The 21,470-nt window shown below is 34.4% G+C and overlaps 2 protein-coding genes across 3 annotated transcripts; both read left to right on the top strand.

Moving 5' to 3' along the window:
• Nucleotides 1–424: 424 nt before the first annotated feature.
• Nucleotides 425–11,504, top strand: LOC113401999 (recQ-like DNA helicase Blm). The gene is made up of 20 exons (XM_064215436.1): nucleotides 425–654; nucleotides 745–830; nucleotides 932–954; nucleotides 1,549–1,608; nucleotides 1,713–1,907; nucleotides 2,486–3,521; nucleotides 4,421–4,576; nucleotides 4,896–5,008; nucleotides 5,167–5,345; nucleotides 5,421–5,586; nucleotides 6,107–6,231; nucleotides 6,743–6,902; nucleotides 7,314–7,506; nucleotides 7,969–8,311; nucleotides 8,567–8,701; nucleotides 9,829–9,999; nucleotides 10,075–10,265; nucleotides 10,347–10,488; nucleotides 10,577–10,677; nucleotides 11,244–11,504. Exons 1-20 carry the CDS (start codon nucleotides 644–646, stop codon nucleotides 11,339–11,341), a joined length of 3,684 nt encoding a protein of 1,227 aa, XP_064071506.1. The 5' UTR covers nucleotides 425–643; the 3' UTR covers nucleotides 11,342–11,504.
• Nucleotides 11,505–14,485: 2,981 nt separating this feature from the next.
• LOC113401976 (probable RNA helicase armi) lies at nucleotides 14,486–20,816 on the top strand. 2 transcript variants are annotated; one of them, XM_064216331.1, is made up of 7 exons: nucleotides 14,486–14,534; nucleotides 14,963–15,030; nucleotides 15,110–15,537; nucleotides 16,214–16,617; nucleotides 16,846–16,998; nucleotides 17,241–19,496; nucleotides 20,449–20,816. In XM_064216331.1, the coding sequence occupies exons 3-7, from the start codon at nucleotides 15,345–15,347 to the stop codon at nucleotides 20,800–20,802; spliced, it is 3,360 nt and encodes a 1,119-aa protein (XP_064072401.1). In that variant the 5' UTR covers nucleotides 14,486–14,534; nucleotides 14,963–15,030; nucleotides 15,110–15,344; the 3' UTR covers nucleotides 20,803–20,816. The 2 variants fall into 2 exon arrangements, with proteins under 2 accessions (XP_064072401.1, XP_026497854.2); XM_026642069.2 differs by lacking the exon at nucleotides 14,486–14,534 and adding an exon at nucleotides 14,544–14,625.
• Nucleotides 20,817–21,470: the final 654 nt, after the last annotated feature.

Raw genomic sequence — 21,470 nt, 5'->3', positions numbered from 1 at the left:
GATAAAACTTCAATAAAAATTGTAGCGGAGTTGCCATAAAAGTGTTAAAAAAAATCAGTGTTTATAATTATGATAATGTTTTATAATTTTGTTTTCTAAGAAATGTTATTTGCCTTTCATTTATTCTCTATCTGTGCACTAAAACGTGGAGTTCTGCTCTTGTTGCTCTCCTGCACCATCCCTATAATTTAAAGAATAGGAGAATATAATTTTTTGCCGACTGGTTGGATGGCGCTGTCATTTGTACAGTGTGAAGTAAACCTATACTTATTAGAGGTCGAAATTCGGAAATTATTATCAACTAACATTTAAAAGAGCAAAATATAACTAGATTTTTTTCTAATATGAACGCGTTATATATATTATTATTTTGGCAACATTGTTACTTACTTCAGTATTTACCGACTTTCAGATATAATAATTTGTATTTTGTTTTTATGTGTGTGTATCTAACAATATTTAAGTTTAATTTTAATTTTCCGGCTGCCTATTAATAATTTATAACGAATATTTCTCCGAAGTCTGCAGTGGTATATAAAACATTTCAGATTAAAATGAGAGACAGTATCACCTAAGTAATATTATAATAAGGTATTTGTATATAATCGAAGAGTTCGTGAAAAATAATATTCTAAATACTATAATGGATTCTAGGTTCGTAACAGATGTAAAGTTGAAATTATTAATGTTTTTATATTGCTTATAAAATATGATTAAATAATAAATTAGTTTATTTTATTATAGACACAGTACGCCGGTTTCTGAAGGCAATCAAAGTGTTTTGAAAAAGTCAAAATTTGTTTGGAAATCTAAGTCTTCAAATACAATCTGTAAGTATTCAGCAATTTTGTTTAAAGTTAATACTTCAATACAAAAAAAAATTAATTCAACTAACATAAATAAAGTATTAAATCAAAATATATTGTTTCAGCAACTCCACCAAGTTCAAAGAATGTAAGTAATTTATTTTAATATCATAAATATGACTACGAAATATGATAAAAAATACATTTTATTGTCAATTAAAACACAAGAAACAATTGTTTAGAACAACTTTAATAAAATATGACTAATAAGTATAAAATAAATTTTATATTTATACATGTAAATAGATAAAATATCTATACATGAGTATCTAACAAATTTTACTTTTAATGTAATTGTTTTATGGGATTCAATTTTGTACCTATAATTTCTTCAATGTTTATAAAAGAAGTAATGTTTATTTTTATGATATTGCAAAATAAATATTTTGGTCAGTACCCTCTGAATGAGTAAATACTGTGTTAAATAATATAAAGTGATTGAATATGAAAATATTTTTATTTTTATTAGTTGAACTGTAACATTACACCATAGGCACCCTGAATATATTTATTCTAGGAATTGGTAATAAATATAAACCTTACAGAAGAATATAACTTTACAACAACAATTACATTTTTACTAAATAGTCAAAAATGTTATTGTTACTACAAAAATAAATTGTTGTTGTTATAAAAATAATGATTATGGTATAGTATTAATAAACTTTAATATTTTTTCTAGTCCATGAGCTTGAAGAATGCTTCTCAGAGAGATAAAGGAATGAATAATTTTATGGATGTGGTAAGAAATTAAATGAAATTATTTTGCACATTTCTTGGGATGAAATGATTTATGTTATGATTTGTGAATTTTTTGAATTAAAGTATTTTTTATCTTTATTTTAGGGTGAATTAAATGGTATACCTTCGAAAATTTTATATAGTCCAAAAATACATGCAATTAAAGAACCTAAGAGTCCACAATCTGTTGAAATAAATAACACTGATAAAGATAATGATTCATATGAAGTCTTTGACAAAACAGTACCTGATTTCCTTTTAAAAATTGCTGATCATACAGCGTTGAAGAAACATGATATGGTGAGTTGTGTTGTTATCTACCTAATATTTTCATAAATAAATTAACATGATTGAATTATATTGTATATTGTTTATGATCTCCAATCATATTGATAAGATTTCTGTCTTGTGCATATATCCTTGAATTTATTATAAAAAGTGAAAGACATGCTATTGATTTCAAGAATTAATAAATATGTCCTCTTGAAAGCTATCACGCATGTTATCATACTATTTGTGTCCTGTGAATTTACCTGCATTAATTTTGTGTTATACATGGAATGATTATGTCCATAAACTATACATTTTTGTAACTTTTAATCAACTCAGTGGATTTTTATGTCTAACTGTGTATGCGGAGTGATAGATGCATACAGAAAATGTATACATATATATATATATATATATATACCTATAGAAAATAAAAATAGATATGATTTACATTAATAAATTAATAATACTAGTATAACTATATGGTACTGTTAGATATTATTTGCCGCCAAATGGTTTAGATTAGATTATTATCACTTAATTTGTATGCTATAAAACTAGTCATTTTTGTTGTTATAATATAATACTTTTATTAATATTTTTTTAAGGTTGAGAACGTTACTAGCAAAGAAATAGAAGATTGTAAAATATTGTATATTCAGTTGTTAGAAAAAATAAGCAAAGCCTTTAGGAGATTGTCTGATTTGACTAAAAATGTGTTACATGGGTATAATGATGAAACATACAAAAGTGTGAATCAGATTGAAATTAAATTAAAATCAATAATACAAAGTCAAGGGCAACATAATGAACATCAAAGTAATCATTTAAATGTTAATAGCACCATTCAACAAGCGACTAATTCGTCTACATTTTGTATTTCGGATGATGAGTCATTGCAAGCTCTAAAGCTGAGTGAGGGGAGTGCTGATGATTGCAAATCATTTCCCTCGAGCCCATCGTTTTCTGAAAACCAAAAAGGCATCAAATCTAAAGTAATTGGTAAACGATCTTTATCCTTAAATTCAAATTCCTCAAATAATGATTCGATGCATAACATTTATAGCAATCAAGCTGAGGCAGAAACAACAGGAACTAAAAAAAAATTCGTAGTTAAACGGCCTTCATCTGTTATCTTTAAAGAATTGAGCGAAAAATCAACGATATCAAGCATTCCTTCAAATACATTAGAAAGAGTTAAAAACGCTTCAGAGAAGTTGCAGCCACTACAAACAGAACGTCCGTCAAAATGCAGCTTTGTACCGGCAAGTTCAGTACCCTTTCAACCTCCGGAATTAAGCAAAGCCTTGTCATGTTTCCCCTCGTCAGATGCGGAGTCGTCTATAAATAGGAACACTTCTTTTGAATCTGATTTCGATGAGGAAACAAATGTGATTTCTGTCAATGACTCATTGCCGGATCGTTCGAATAACGATGAAAGTGAAAGACATATATTGATTGACGACGACGGGTGGCAGGTGTACGATCCCGGTATGTTTGGCGAAGAAAATAATATTGATTCGAATGAACAATCCGCTACCCAATTACAAGATAATTTAATGGATCAAAACGAGAATGACCATGCGGCGGTATATGAAGGAATGGGAGAGTTTCATCCTGGAACGATAAATGATGGAATAACAGGTGAATTTACATAACATTATGTGAACATATGTATTTATTTATTTACGACTTTCGGATACATTTTTATTGAATCAGTTGGCGCTTATTTTAATATTTATAATTTAGTTTGCCATTAATTTAGAAATCTGGTCATAATAATTGATCACTTCAATATTTAATACTTCTGAATAATTAAAAAAGTGTTAGTTTTTAATTCGTATTCGTAATATTAGTATAGATAGTACCTAGGTGTATTTAGTATAGATTTATTATCTAAACATACATCTATATGATGCAGAACTATCGATACTTGACCTCGATTTAGGATATCGATAGTATCGTTTTGATCAATACTATCGATAGCTCTCAGTGAGCAATGTTTTAACATAAATACAAAAAAAAAAGATTAACAGCAGCAAACAGATATTTAAACTTTTCCCTATGTACAAAACTTATTAATTCTTACACTCTTTACTGGCGCAAATATAATTAAACTTATTTTAAGTAATACTATCGAAAAATCACTGGTTATCGATAGCACCAAACCATCGATACTATCGATAGTATTGACACGTGACAATCCTATCGATATTATTACATACACCTTGAATATTGATTCGATCGATTGTCTATCGATGGAGGACTATCGATATGCAACACTAATCTATACTAATATTAAGAATGCGAAAGTAACTCTGCCTGTTTGTCTGTCTGTCGCTCTTTTACGGTCAAACTATTGAACAGAATTGAATGAAATTTGGTGAAGTAAGCCAGAAATTAATGGATTTATGCCTTCCCCTTTAAAAGCGAGCGAAGCTGCGGCCGACAATTGGTATTGTATAAATATGAGTCAACAAAGGTATTATATCCCTTGTTACTGTATTAATTCTTTGAAATTTTATCTGAACGTTTATTTTTAGGTGAATTTGACGGCTTAAACTATCCTCACTCGGATCGTATGATGCAAAAGTTAAGAGAAAAGTTTGGTCTTAGATCCTTTAGACCCAATCAGCTGCAAGTAATCAATGCTGCACTGCTGGGACATGACTGCTTCGTTCTCATGCCTACGGGCGGTGGTAAGATAGTGCTTAGTTACTATTTTTTCTTTTATAGTAGTCACAACTAACTATAGATGACCCAGTGGTCAGAACGCGTGCATCTTAACCGATGATTGCTGGTTCAGACCCAGGCAAGCACCACTGAATTTTGAACTGCTTAATTTGTGTATATACTTCCTCTCTACAAAGACCAAAATGTCATCGGTACAGGCTCTCGTATATCGAATCGTTGATTATGCTATATTTTTTATTTTATTTTTTGGTATCCTGACTTCATCAAGGAAAGTATATATAGTCTAAGCGACGGGACGAATCACACATCATATTTTTAATTCAGGTAAATCGCTGTGCTACCAATTACCTGCTATCTTGACCCCCGGCTTGACTGTCGTTGTATCTCCGTTGAGGTCGCTGATTTTAGATCAAGTCAACAAATTAAACTCGCTCGATGTAAGTATATCCGCCGTAGCTGCTTCTTGCATAATTAAAGATTTATTAGGATTATAATTAAAGATTAAGACCAAAGATTATTGGTTTTCGCTATCTTTGTTAAAATCTTTTCATTTTGTTTGAAGTAGTAGTTGTTATGCAATAATCGCCTGTGACAGATTTCTGCGGCCTACTTTTCCGGCGAACAATCAGCGGCGGAGGCAAACGAAATATACTACCAACTATCGTTAGCGGAGCCGACAATTCGGCTGCTCTATGTGACGCCGGAGAAGCTCAGCAGCTCAGAAAAGTTTCAAAATACACTTAATATGCTTTATTCTCGAGACCTCATTGCAAGGTGGGTTATAATAGTATGAAAATTTTCGCTATATCTACACATTAATATATATAAAAAGTAACACGTATCCGGTAGGTTCGTGGTGGACGAGGCTCACTGCGTGTCCACGTGGGGCCACGACTTCCGAAAGGACTACAAGCGCTTGGGCGAGCTGCGGCGCCGCTTCCCGCGCGTGCGCCTCATGGCGCTCACGGCCACCGCCACGCCGCGCGTGCGCACCGACATCCTGCACCAGCTCAAGGTGAGCTCCTCGCTACCCCTGCAGACACTCGCTACATTCGGTGACGTGAAGTCCGATGATTGAAAGTCGCCTCGCCAACGGGTTGACACTTCTGTTATTTTTATTAATGCTTTATGGATATACAAAAATCCACGTCCGCTTCTCGTACCTGCTGCATATTTTTAACAGTATTTTTGGTTCTTATTAAAAACTGTACATTGTTGCCATCGGTGTAATAAATACATGTTATCTATCTATTTAATCAACTATAGCTTGACTCAACCTTATAATTTGCTTTGGCATTGAATAATTTCAACCATATTATAGTTAAAAAAATAGCTAGACGTGATTACACGTGATGGCGAGTGGTCTCCATCGCCAAGTGTATTCTATATACTACGTGTAATAATTTGTGTATTGTTTTTTTATTTGTTGGTTTTATTTTATTGTTTTTCTGGTAAAATTGAAATGATATGATTTAAAAATACTTTGTTTTCGTTTAATTTAAATTTGGATCTATTTTTGGAAACAATATTTGCAGGTGACAAATTGCAAATGGTTTCTATGCAGTTTCAACCGATCAAACCTTTCTTATGAGGTTCTGGAAAAGACACCGAAAGACGTAAACAAGGACATTATTAAGGTGATCCGCCAGAGGTTCGCCGGGTAAGTTTCCTTAACATTTTTAAGGTTCATGTGTAGTGTACGTGTTAATCAAATTTTAATACTCATAATATAATAAATATAGTGACTGCATGACTGTTTAATGGCGATAGATGCTCTCACACTATCTCTTCACAAATAAAACATTCAAGATATTTTTTCTTTTTAAATATTGATTTTTTTTAAATATGATTAGTTCTGTCGGCCAAAATTGACTTAATATTGTTTAATATGAATAAACAATAAGTTAAACTCGTAAAAAAGATAATCAATTTGTCCGAAATCCTTACCAATCAAATATTCAATTAACTTTATTTATCATCTAATAAGTACATACTTCACATATGTATTTAAATCGAATGCATAGTAATATTCAAAGGATAATACCGTGTCATCATACCATAATGACCTTTAAAACTAACATGTATTCGCACAACACACACAAAATGTATACCCGGCCTGGGTTCGCCGTGGTCGGGACGGTGACGATACTCTGACACGCGACGCGCCGCAGGCTGTCGGGCATCGTGTACTGCCTGTGGCGCAAGGAGTGCGAGGCGCTGGCGCTGGAGCTGCGCAAGGCGGGGCTGCAGGCGGCCGCCTACCACGCCGGCCTGCAGCCGCGCGCGCGCGAGGACGTGCAGGCGGGCTGGCTGGCCGACCGCTACGCCGTGGTGGGTGCATTCTATTCACATACGAGGCGTCGCTCGAAGTAACATTTTTTCTAACCATTGTTTGTAGGACCTAAAATATTGGTCATTGAAATAACATCATAAAAAAAATCCGCAATAATTCGATATGACAAATCGCTTACATCCGTCCGTCTGACGTTATCGCAGTACTCGCTTTATGTATTAAGTACCCGATGGAGTATCTCATCGGAAACATTATTCCGAAATCGACCTATTCGATGTTTTTATTCAGTGTAACGATTTTTTTAAATATTTTTTCTAACTATTTTTTATTTTAAATGTTGCAATAAAACGATCGCCGCCAGGAGGCGATGGCTTCATCCCCATAGCATGCTATCATTTTTATCATTTTTTATCAAATTTAACTAAAAATACGATAACACGATTTAAAAGATCTGCGCAACGATTGCCTTCGGTATGGGCATCGACAAGGCGGACGTGCGCTTCGTGATACATCACAGCCTGCCCAAGTCGGTGGAGGGCTACTACCAGGAGGCGGGCCGCGCAGGCCGCGACGGAGAGCCCGCCGCCTGCCTGCTGTACTACAACTACTGCGACGTGACCCGCATTCGGCGCATGCAGGAGAGTGAGTGAGCAATGCACGAGCTATAAAACTAAATCTTTTTCGTTCTCTTTAGTGCGACGAATAGAAATGCTACGAACTATACTCTATTCCAATGAGAATAGGAAAGAACCAAAACAAACCGTACTTTTCAATGTCACAAGTGTTTTGTTGATGAGTCGCTATATGATTTACTACAAACAGTTCTTGATTAATATATCTTCATTTTTAATACAACAATATTTCACTTAACTACGTAAAACCACTTAAATTTGACTTCCAAAGTAACGAAAACATTTTTGCCGACATTCAAAACGCCATTTTTCGATGAACGAACAATTAAAATGGAGGCCTCACTAAGGATGTTCGCTAACCGAATGGAAAATGAATAAATGTATACAGATAAAAACACATCGAGACCTACGTCCGGAAATAAAGTATAATTGGAAATAATTTAACGAGCACGGTTCGAACATTCGTTCGTAGAGGAGAGAAGCACAACGAAGGAAGCGAGACAGGTGCACCTGGACAACCTGATGCTCATGGCGCAGATGTGCGAGAACGTGTCGGAGTGCCGGCGCGTGCAGGTGCTGGCCTACCTGGGCGAGCACTTCCCGCGCGAGCGCTGCGTGCGCGGCCGCGCGCCGTGCGACACGTGCCGCCGCGCCGCGCGCCGCGCGCCCGTCGACGTCACGCCCGACTGCGTCACCATCGCGCGCGCCGTGCGCGAGCTGCGCCGCCCCTACACGCTGCTGCAGCTGGCCGACGCGCTGCGCGGCTCCCTGCAGCAGCGCGTCGCGCAGCTGCAGGGCAACCCCTTGCACGCGCTGTGAGTTCCATTATACTTTACATAGAATTTACTCGTTGCGATTTGTCTTCCGCTGACGTACTAAACACTCGACACGCGCTTTTTCGAAAGCTTTCTGTCCACCTGGGGTGTTGGTGCCGACGTAGTAGCTCAAACTTATTTTACTGCCTCGTTTTTTTGTATTGATGCTGCAAACCCCGCACGTAACAGACAGGTATATTCTTAATGATAAAATATATTTTTGGAATTCACAATTTCAATGCACTGGATTTTCAGATGTAAGACGTGGGCGCGCGGCGACGCGCAGCGACTGCTGCGGCAACTTCTGTTCAAGAAAGTACTGCGCGAGCGTATCGAGATAACCAACGACATTTCCAACGCATACATCACAGCCGGACCGGAATTAGACAGGTATTCGCTATTGCAATAAATACATTTTTTATTCTACTTTCGTGATGGTACACTTCAAATCAGGAGACGTTATGGATATTTATGTGTATGAATAATATTTTACCGGTTTGTGAAACGGTTACGGATAAGAAATTATTTCCGATTATCCAATTGTTAGGGATAGTTTCGGTTACGGATATTAGATTATTTAGAAATTGTAAAATCTACAAGATATTATTTTTACTTTGTTTTTAGACTATTATTTAGTATTAGTTATAATAACAGAAACATAACTAGTAGCTTTAACATACAATTAGCTACTCTCTTCAAGTATACATAAACCAAATTAATATAAATATATTTTTATCCGATAGTTTCGGTTACGGAGCTCCATAACATCCTTACTTCAAATGACTTAAATTATTCGAATAATCGTGTATAATAGAAAATACTTGTTTTCGTACATTTGTCTATTTTCGAATAGTTCAACCCAAGATCAGATTTTGACCGAAACCGAAGTTTTAACTTTAATAAACAAATCTATAATATTGTCTGAAAAATATATTAATGTCGATGAAAATTGTGCAGGAGTTGGTAATATGACACAAAGCAAAAGCAGTATATTTATATATCTCTATTCAAATAAAATTACTAAGAAACAGCAATCAAAAACAATCAAAAAATCATAAATTAAAAAAATGCTCTACAAATCTTCATCAGTGTTGAGTATGCTTGCTTAGTTAACTCTGCAACCTACATAATTGTAATCATAATGATGTAGGTTGCAGATGTTAACTAAGGGTGGTGTATTTATAAATCCGCACTTAAAAAAAAATGATGTTGTGCACGGATATTCTTATGTCGCGTGTCGCACTAATCCGGTGTTTGCTTACGTCCTGCTATTCGAAATAAAATTCATGCGCGAACGTTATAGTTCGTGTATCTTCGCTCTCATAAAACTTCTGTAACTGCTAAAATTTACACCTTCGGCCAAAAATCTGCCAAACTTTCGGTCCGACATTAGTTTTTTGGTTACACATTTAAGGAGTCGAGTGAGTGAAAATATATGCGTTGACAGATGTTTGTTTATATATTGATTTTTTTCTGAAGTTACATTTTAGTCATCCTATATACATTTATATCTTCAGATTGCTAGCGGGTGAAATGAAAATTGAGTTCGATAAGCAACCGCAATCCCAGCCAACGACGGCTGTGGCCGCGCCGGCTCGCGCCGCCACCGACGCGGCCAGCGCGGGCATCACCGCGAGACTCGAGAATCTCAAAAATCGCTGCTACGCCGATCTGGTCGAAGCCTGCAGGTAAGCGAAATACTCGCAAAATCAAGTGATAGCTCGATACGATCACGCTACGACACTGAAAGGGTCGGTTTCCAGACAGATGGCGCAGGAGCGCGGCGCGACGCTGACGACGCTGTTCCCGCAGGCGTCGCTGCGGGCCATGGCCAAGAGCCTGCCCGAGACGGCGGAGGCCATGCTGGCGCTGCCGCACGTCACGCGCGCCAACTACGACAAGTATGGACACCGTTTGCTGCGCATCACTTCTGATTATTCGGTCGAAAAGCTAGGTGAGCGGGTGATCCGTCAAATCGGAAATATAGTGAGTATGTCAAATTTAGCGATGATAACGTTATATCTCTTATTTTTAGGTATTCTGATGGAATACCAGGATGAACTGGAGATGCATTCGGCTGAGACGTCGGCCTCAAACCCAACCTGGAGTCCCAAGACCAAAACAAAGACTCGTCGAGCACGCAACACTGGTGCGCGTAGAGGAGGGGTACAGAAGAGGTGATTGTTTGTCGAGTTTTCTTATTTATAATAATAATATCATAACAAGTATTCGTATTTTTTATATATATTAATATTTGGAAAATAGAACGAAACGTGAGGGCTCGACGTTCACAAAGACTAAAGCGGCTCTGAACACGTCGAGGGCGCGCAAGCAGACGCGCGAGCGAGTGGCGCGCGCCGTGCCGGGTGAGGGCGGCCGCCTCTATAGTTTAACATTTCTGTCGTTTATTCGGAAACAATCCATATAATTGCAGTCAAATCGAGAAGGTTAGTTTTTAGATATATTGGGGTTGTGAGACAGATTGTGGGCCTAAAAAAGGATATGTTATCGACCAAGATTTCCTATGAGATTTATCCACCTTTTGGATAAAAGGGGATATAATTATTATTTTATATTATTATTTTCTTGCGATAAGTCGGCTCTCCGTAATGTCAAGAAAATAAAAATAAAATTCAAGTTGTATAAACACAACCCATCACCTACCATCTTTGATTGTTACTGAAATATCGACCAAGAGTAAAAAATTAAGAGATTGAAATTTGCTTTTTCGCTGTTTTCTTTCTTGGGATACATTTCGAAACAGTGTCTATAAACCAGTCTTCTCGGTTCAAATGCAAATTTTAAAATGTATATAACTACAATTTTGCTTTAGTTTTTTAATAAGATAAATTTTAATTCATAAGTATTTATGTATAGAATACTCTATATATTTATTATATAAAATAAAATAAATAAGAGAAAAATATTTTAGTGGCAGGAGGTAGCAGGCTAGGCGCTATGCCGATGCCTCGTGCGAGCGCGGCGACGACTCGCCCCGGCGTGTTACATTCCAGACTAAACTTCATGTAAACACCGCTTTCTTGAAGACAATAAAAAACACATGGACACATTACTTGTATACATATGAATTTCATGCCTAATTTATAAAATTAAACTATGTGATTAATACTCGGTTGCTATATTCAAGAAACGATTCGTTTTGCTTCCGGATAGTGATATTGTCTATGACGCAGTGCTTGTTTTTTACTAATGCGACGGCTACGAATAACGGATAAATATATGAACTCGACGGGCTAGTGTTTCAATAAAAAAAAAAAACTCCATAAGGCATACTATTCATAAGCAAAACATCTGATTCTGAATAGTCAAATAATTATGACACAGGCAGATAGTCCAAAGACCACATATAGTTGTATATTTTTGCAAAATACATGTTGATTGCTGGTTGATTATACATGTTTCTTGTTACTTGTTCAATTAGTCAGAATTATATTTTTAACGATAGATTTATAGTTAATTTCAGAATATTTCAAGGATTAATAATTTCATTGTATGTCATTTGTTGTACATAAATAAGATAAGTATCATAATATCTGTAATGATTCGTTGTATGAAATATTTTTATAAATATGTATGTACTAATTTTATGCCATTTTTTTTTAATTCAGTTTAATTGTGTACAGAATGACTGCCTTGATAACTTACAATAAATTTGTTTTTTTTACTTCTTTGATTATTATTCCATGTAAGGTATTGCTAATAAGATTCAGTGGTTAGAACAAGTTAATGGCAGGTTTTGAACGATAATAATTCATTTCGTGCTCGCCATCGAAATGTCGTTGTGTCGAATAATAATTTGCCATATTATGTGTATTCACCAACCTGCATTGGAGCAGCGTGACGGCTTAAGCTGCGAAAAGGGTGATGAGGCCTTAGCACAAAATCAAATTCCTTTATTCAATATAGAAGCATTACACTTACTTATTGATTGTCAAATTAAACACTAGCACTTATTCGGAGAAAAAAATCCTCTGACCTGAGATGAACCGGCGAAATAAACTCAGCGAGTTTTTTTTTTCGTCAATTTGTGATTATTTACATACATATATACAATATCAAAAAAGAAATAGCCGGAATCGATCGTTTTATTTCCAAAGTGCGCTATTAACCATGAACTCACTAATTGTATAACCTTTCGCAAACAAGCGTTCATTCACATTTAAAAAAAATAGCCAATAGAGACATTATGAACGCTTTCTGGGCTCCTGTTATAGAATCGTATATACATTGCAGTCGAGTAACAGGAATAACAAGTTTATTGTTGTGCATACATACATAAAAAAACCGTCATATTGTACCTTATTTCTATTTAAAAAACAAGGAAGTAAATTAAATTGAAATTGAACCAGTGGATACTATATCAATTATGTCATATTTGTTCCCTGCAAGAAAGGGCAAGTCACTTATGTATATGAGGTATTCACCGCAGTGAAACTTCTACAGCTGTTCCAACAAACACAAAAAAAAACTTCCTCGTGCATATTCAGGGCCGTCTTAACTCAGGGTGCAGGGATGGAAAAAATCCAGGGCGCCGTGTCTTATATGGTCGCTCCAGTAGGTCTCTTAAAAATCTGTTTTGAACAGCTCAGAGTCAGCAGGTAACTGCTTGCACCAGTGCGCTTATTATGCTTTAGACGGGGTTTTGCATATTATCATTGAAGTATGTTTATAGGGAGGGCTAAATTTTCTATCCGGGGACTCAAAGTTCTTTTCGAAACTCTAGCGACTGTCCAGGGTGTAGCCTGAGTATTTCATATATTTGGCCATCTGGATGCTTGAGTTATCAGCGCGGACGTGCCGGTAGGCGATTCCACACTCCATACTCCTAGGTTGCTTGTAAAACCATAGCGACTCGGTTTTATGAGACCGACATATATATATAATTATTCCATCCACATACTGCGAGTGGTTGATGATGGGTGGTTGGGCGTAAACTAATCTAATGGTCTCGACTTAGGCTCGTATTGTGATCCGGGTGGATATTTACTTTGAAAGAAAAGCGTCTCTCGAAAGTTACAGGCACTGTGTGTGGTATAGGTTTTGACTTTTGAGATCGTATTTGAATGTAATATTAATACGGCGGTCTAGTTTGTGATGCTGAACAATAGTAATGCAATAAGTCCTGCTGCTTAACAGGCCTTGACAGCATATGAATCGGCGCCACTGGACCCAAAACACCGCGGACTTTCGTTTATTTATCACTTATTGAAGTACTTTTGGACATAATATGTACTGAGCAAAAAGCTTTATCTGGGTAGCTTGTAGGAGCCATACAGTTGAAGCTCCGTCGTCTATGTAAGCAGTTCTTGCATTAATTGCTATAAATATTATTGTAGATAGCTTGTAGGTAACATATTTATTTTGTTCGAACAATATTAGACAACAGCAATATTTTATACCATTATACCAGTATATTTTTTTATAAACTGTTAATTATTATTTAATGTGGTGCCTTTGGTAGAATATTTTGTGTCTAATTCTACACTACAGTATTCAACTTAAATCATAATTATTCATTAATTTAGTTTTTAATGACAATGTATTTACTGTAAATAAGAAATTTATGAAGATCGTAACTTTGCGGATTGTGTAGAAGTTAAGTATAATACGTGTAATGAAGAAAAAAAGTAAATTGCCAGTTTTTATTTAATTATCTATGTATCTATACATATAATAAAACGTAACTGAACGAAATCTGTACATAGAAGATATTTGAGAAAAAATACGATTTTTCGTATTTTTATCCTATTGTCTGTTTATCCGTTCGTTTGTTACTTCTAATCTCGGAAACGGCTTAACCGATTTGGATGCGGTTTTAATTGATGTACTGTGGTTACCTTCGGGTAACATATAGCGTTTGTTTTATTAAAATCGGGATATTATGGAGCTAGGACTCAAAAAGTTAAAATCGTTTGAAAGTGTTTCAGAGGCGTTATACATAATCCCTTTAAAATTAATTTAATTGAAATTAAAGTTGAATTTAATTTAATAATAATAAACATTATGCATAGAAGCCGCCAACGCAATTAAAGTAAATTTTTAATCAACGAAAACAAAATCGAAAATCGATACTACAAATTAAATAGAATCGATAATCAAAATTTTACGTTGCCGCAATCACTAGTTTCATCTGTCAAATTTGAATAACGAGGGTGAAAAATTGTTTAATTGTTACTGTTTTGAAAACAGGATTGCTTCGAAGGTACTAAATAATAATACTCTGATAGAAATATTGTACTACAAAAATTCTAGACAGATTACAGTGTTTGTGGATTAATTCAATCTTTCTAAGGGTTAGGTTTAACAATACAAACATAAGCCGATTGTCAGTGATTTTTCTGTGAAATAAGAATCTAGATGTTGATACAAAGTTAATGTCTAGTGGTACTTTTGTTGACTGTCGCTTAGAGCATTTGGAAGTTTCAGATTCGTTATATATATTGATTTGTATTTTGTTAATTCGAATCGTTTTACTATCTTTTATGAGGTTTCTTCAAAAACTGTAACAAGTATAATAATAGTATTTTTTCGTTGCTTAGAATGTTAACCATTTATTTTTGGTGAAAACTAAATACTTAACTAACTAATACAATTTTAGAAAAACACTAACAATAAAATTTCATTATACAGCTGGTATGTCATCATCCAGTAATATATCTCAATCTGGATATTCACCATCAGAACCAGAAACGCCACAGGTCTCACTTTTTGAAATATTAATAAAGCTTTGATAAAAAGAAAAATAGATAATGTTATTAAACAATTTATAATTTTCAGAGTACACCGCAGTCTCGAATACAAAGTTTTGATCAATCTTTAAGTCATGGAGATCACGGACACAGTTTTGAACAATCATTAAAAAGTGCTCATAAAGAACTACATCAAAAAAGAATACAAGCTCTACGCAAAGAACTGGACTATTTGAAATCCACAGAATGGAAATTTGATTATGACAAGGGTTTTGTTCAATAAACATTATATATTAGCTTAGTATTCTCATTTAATTACTAAAATGCTTTCATATATTAAAGACTTATTCAATTATCTAATCAGTAATAATGATGTCAGTGAAACTGATCAGGATAAAGAAAAATTCTTAGCCCATGAACTATTAGAATTAGATATTCAAGCTGAAAAAGAAGCAACCGTGTCAACGAATATAGAAAGAGACACACCTAGTGATGCAGTTTGTTTTAAAAAGACAGGTAAATTTTTACAATAAAGAGATAATTTTGTTAGGATTTATATGATATTCATTTTATTTTTGAGGCGAGATGACCCTTTGTTAAGAACATGTGCATCTCAACCGACAATTGTTCATTCAAACCCAAGTAAGCACCATTGAATTTTGGAGTGCTTGATTTTTATGTAAATAATTCTTCTGGTGCTCCGTGTTCATGGAAAACATTTGGAGGAAAGTTGGATGAAGGATGTGACTAAATTAATGAAATTCTGTGTATTCAATCTGCATTGGAGCAGTATGGTGAAATCTTCTCCTCGAAGGGAGAGGAAGCCTTACAACAGTAGTGAAAAATTTTATTTATAGAATAGTTTTGAATGACAAAGCTTAACAAAAAATAAGAAGAATTAGTCAGTAATTATTTCTCTACTGATCACATAAGATCAAAGATCCAGTGCTTATTTTTACAACTAGGCTAATTATCAACTTTATTATTATAAGTGTCTTAAATTTTGTTTTTATTTTAAATATATTTTCATTTTAAAATTTTGTGATTTTGTTTAATATAAATAAAAAATTATAACCCTATATTGTTGTAACATGATTAATGCCAAGCATATTCTTAATAATTCATTTTTATTTGTTTTTTATATTGGTATTTTAATTTATTAAGATTTATATAGATATTTTAATTGTTTCAGGCCTAATAACATACTGTGAGAATAATATTGTTCTGATAGATGGAACAATTTATTATGATACATCTGACTGTACTTTAAAATTCAATATAAATGATAAAGTCCAGTACTTAGGTTATAAGGATAGCAATGATAGTATTGTCATTGTGAGAATTTTAGCAAACCTAGGGTTATCTTGGGGAGATGTAGAAGAAGCAGAAGAAAATAAATTTAAAGTTGTTGAGCATGTGTTAATTGGCCATGTTGCAAGAAGGCAGGATAGATTTATTTATATTAGTGAAAGTGATTTAAAATTCAACCTCGATGATGTTGAAGGAACCTTTATACCTATAGAAGGAGATTGGTTGGAAATTATGTGTGCTGTGCAAGAAGACTCTATAAGACCATTTAATATTTCCATTGAACAAGTATGTTTTTGGTGGTTAATTTCCACCAGGATGTAAATTGAAACTCATCTGACTGCCTATACTAGATTTAAAAAAAATTGCAACCAATATTCATTAACTTTATAATTTTATTAAAATAATTTGAGAAATAGTGTAAGATGTTTCTTTGAGACTTAGTCTAAGCCTGGTTTTAAAATCCTGGTATTAACTTAGATAAATTGATTTGTTAAACTATCCTTTATGTTTTAGGTTTTAAAAGTGACTGCTTTTAATGCTATTCGAACCAAAATTAAAACTGGAATTGTTACTGAATGGTCAGGCACTTCAGGAATATGTGACAAGCAGATTTATATTGACAACAGGACTCTTTTAAGTGGTATTCAACCAGTTCTCGGATCTAGGGTATTTAATTGTTTCCTATATTTTTTTGTATTTTTATAAGTTAATATAATTGAACCTTATTATGGCATTTAAAAAAAATAATAGTCTAAGGAAGTGTCCAAATTGGAATTCAATCTTTAGCCTTTGTCCGGTAGTTTGTTTTTGACAGATTGATGTATTGACCTTGATAATTAGTTAAAATTGAGAAAAAAAGATAGAATAATTTATGTAACATTTAAAAATTCAAAAGGCATTTATTCTAGGTTCTAGTAGAAGCAATAGAAAGTAATCAAGGTTCATGCACATGGAGAGCTATAAAGTTGATGGTTGTTAATAGCAGATCTACTAAAGGGCCACAGAATATAATACTAAATGAAGAGCAAATCAGTCTTGACTTGGAAGAAGAAAAGAGTATAGAGATGACACATCCTGTAAAATTTGAACAAATAAGTTTTCAACAAATGCATAAAATAATTCTAAATATTACAAATAGAAGTAATCAATTGTATGTTATTAACAAATGGATCATATTAAGCAAAAAACGAAATTCTCAAATACAAGTTAAACCATTTATAAATCAACCAATAAAGTTGGACCCAGGACAGAAACTTAGTTTCACCGTTACATGTATTCCAAAATTTTTGGGGCAATCTAAAGAAAGTTTAGTGTTTCTCTTCAAAGGATTTCAATTGAAACGAATTATTGAGATAAATGTCGTTGAAAACAAACAAAATCTAAGTGAAGATGTTAGTGACAATTATAACCAAAAAAAAGAATTACATAAAGTTGAAGAAATGAAGAAAATAAGAGACAATGTTGAACCATATATTGCTGGAATTAAACCATGTAAATTACCATCATTTGTTGATGTCAGGATTGGAAATTATCCTATCCCAGATAAAATATGGACTGTTCTCTTGGGAGACTCTGAGAAAACAATTTTCTCCACTGATTTCAATAAATTATTAGCCAAAATTGAAATGAATTTTCCCTTTTTGTCACAAAATTTAACAATAAATAATTATATAGATAAATGGCATACCCTTTTATGGATGGATGAAGTTCAAGCTAATTTAAATATGAGAATTTATGATAACAGTAAAGCATTCTTAATACATTGTGATGAATACCTGGGCATTGAAATAACTGGGCTAAGCGAAAGAAGACCATCATTGATTAAAGGAGATAGGGTTATTGTAAATGATATTAGGAATGCTAATGCACCTCGATACGAAGGTTATATTCATAACATAAGAGGGAATTTAGTTTTGATTAAATTTAATTCACAGTTTCATGACACTTACGATGGCGGGGATGTGTCAATAGAGTTTTATTTCAGTCGAACCACATATAGAAGATCACATCATGCCATTAATTTGGCCTTGTCTAATCTTGGTCCTGATATATTGTTTCCTACTCGAATAAATATTAATTCACTCCAAATACCTGACGAGAATCTTGGCAAAATAAAATGGTTTAATCCAAAATTGAACAGCATTCAAAAAAATGCTGTTATAAATATACTTAAAGGCGAATGTCGGCCGATGCCCTATGTTATATTCGGTCCACCAGGTACAGGAAAAACTGTAACTGTTATAGAAACTATTCTACAAATATTGACTATGGTTCCAGAAAGTAGAATTTTGGTTGCCACGCCATCGAACAGTGCATCAAATTTAATAACAGAAAGATTAATACAGTATAAAGGTTCGTTTACCGGTTCCATTGCTAGAATGATCGCGAATTATTTAGTCGATTCTGACAGCGTACCCATTGCAATCAAACCTTATTGTACTCATTTTGATATATCTGCAGAACGTAGGGTGTCAAAATATAAAGATAATTATCAGAATATTCAAATATGTAGACATCGTGTTACTATCGGCACATGTTATTGTCTTGGTATGTTCTTGCAATTAAAATTGCCTAAAGGCCACTTTACTCATATAATTATAGACGAAGCAGGTCAAGCTACGGAGCCCGAAATAATGTTGCCAATGAATTTTACCCATAAAGAAAATGGACAAATAATTCTGGCAGGTGATCCAATGCAATTAGGCCCTATTATTCTATCGAAATACTGCAAAGAAAATGGGATGGACGAATCTTTCTTATGTAGGCTACTCGATAGATTTCCTTACCTGAAGGATTATGATTCATTCCCAAATGGCTTTGATGACCGACTTGTAACAATGCTGAATGAGAACTACAGATCATTAAAGGAAATCATAAAATTGCCCAGTGATATGTTTTACGACGGAAAGCTTGCAGCAAGAATAGATGAAAGCATGCCATGGACACTAAAATTTATTCAAGCGACCTGTGAAATTTTCGAATCAAATAGTAGCACAGGTGGAATATTCGTGTATGGTATTAAGGGTGACAATGTAAGAGCAGTAGACAGCCCATCTTGGTATAATCCTCAAGAGGCAGCAATGGCAGCACTAACTACATGTAAACTATATAAAAGACACATAACGGCTGATGAAATTGGTATTATAACACCATATTTAGCACAGGTACATAACACAATTTAAATGATTATATTATTTTACTAACTGTAAATGAACTTCGAGATTAGGCGTTTTTGAAAATATACCTAACATTTTTAAATACAATTGTAACTGCACGAAAGTCGATTCCTAATCAATAAAGAAAGTCGAAATATTACTAATGGGCAGTGGCGGACTAACAGGGGGGCGGCAGGGGCGGCTCGTCCCGGGCCTCCAATCTTGGGGGACCCCCAAATGCATCTGCGTTCCCTTGATCAAATCCTAAACAAGACTTTAAAAATGTGCTTAGTACCTACATAATTTCATCAACATCAAATCACTACACTCTACAGCCATCTAAACTTTTTACGTGGTACTAATATTCTTTTAAATTCGCAATTTTAAAACGGGTCCAATACGCTGGAGGAATCCCCGTTTTTGTAGCGGGTACTTCCCTAGGAATCCATGAATGAATGGGAGTCCTCATTCGTTTTGCCGCCCCGAGGCTCTGACGGGCTTAGTCCGCCACTGCTAACGAGTATCATGAAGCGACATAGGCGTTAACGGCCACATACACATAGTTACATCTTTTAGATCCTGTGGCTTCACACACTCCTTATATTTGCTGGATTCCTTATATAGACATTCGGCCATAATACGTATTCACGGATTTTAGCAGAGCAACAAAAAGCGAGTTTTTGCAGATTTTGCTTATCTTGTAGTTATAGTTACCTAGTCGAGTTCCCACCTATCCAAAACTTATTTACACTTGCTGACTGGCCGACAAAACGATGAGATTTCATGTGTCAACACTCTTAATGGAGATGAGACCGACGGCATCATGATACCCAATCTCTAACCATCCCGGTCCCGGTTTACATATCGTCGATGGACTAGTAGTAGAGATATACCCATTTAATATAATTTTAAAAGTATTTGAATAATAAATACCATTTAATATATTATTTATTGTTTGCAGGTGAAATATTTGCGGGTCCTTTTCAACTCTATGGGCCTACCTATACCTAAAATAGGTACGGTTGAAGACTTTCAAGGGCAGGAGCGACCAATTATTCTTATATCAACCGTGAGATCTTCTGAATCACTTCTAGAGGAAGATTCAAAACAAGCATTAGGATTCGTGGGAAATCCAAAACGATTTAACGTTGCATTAACAAGAGCTCAAATATCAACACTCATTTTTTGCAACCCACATCTATTGTCCACGGATCCTTCGTGGAAGAAAGTCATAGAAAATGCAGTTTCTACAGAGAAATACATGGGCTGTGATCTGCCCTTTGAGTTTGATAATACTGTGAATAATACATATTAATTTTTTCTTGAAAATGAGTTTTTATTTTTCATTGTCTTTATCATATATTCGCTATTTCTATGTTGTTCAGTTTTAAAAAAATTAAATCACAATTTGCAAACGCATTTAAATGTCAATTTTAGCCAAGATCGATTCTTCCTCATATCTATACAATCACTATGGTTGTTTTTCACGTTTTTGAGCTAGCACATCACGCCTGATCTTAGATTATCTTGAGCGCACTTATTTTCCTACAGCGTGCGCGATCTGCTACTATTTGACCAGAACATATCAAAATCAAAATATTCTTTATTCAAGTAGGCTCTTAAAAGCATGAATTTGAATCGTCATGTTACATTGTTGAATTAAATTTAAAGCTACCACCGGTTCAGAAGGTAGATTCTACCGAAAAGAACCAACAAGAAACTTAGCAGTTACTCTTTTCCACAATTTTAATTACAGATGTCAGTAAACGACAACTATTTTTTTTTATATATGCCTTATTTATCAATGTTTTTTTTAATATAACCTTTAAATTTTTTGATAGGCCAAGCCAAGTTAAAAATACCCGTGGAATCTTATTATAGAAAGGAATACCGTGCCCCAGGAAGGATATATTAACTTTGTGGAGCTAAGTGTTATTAGTTTACCTTTGCTTCTCGTGTCCATACAATGATTGTCACCGTTTC

Source organism: Vanessa tameamea, chromosome 2, assembly GCF_037043105.1.
Source record: "Vanessa tameamea isolate UH-Manoa-2023 chromosome 2, ilVanTame1 primary haplotype, whole genome shotgun sequence".
In the NCBI taxonomy this organism is placed as follows: Eukaryota; Metazoa; Arthropoda; class Insecta; order Lepidoptera; family Nymphalidae; genus Vanessa; species Vanessa tameamea.
The sequence above is the reverse complement of the archived record's forward strand: the minus strand, read 5'-3'. Positions and strand labels throughout refer to the sequence as shown.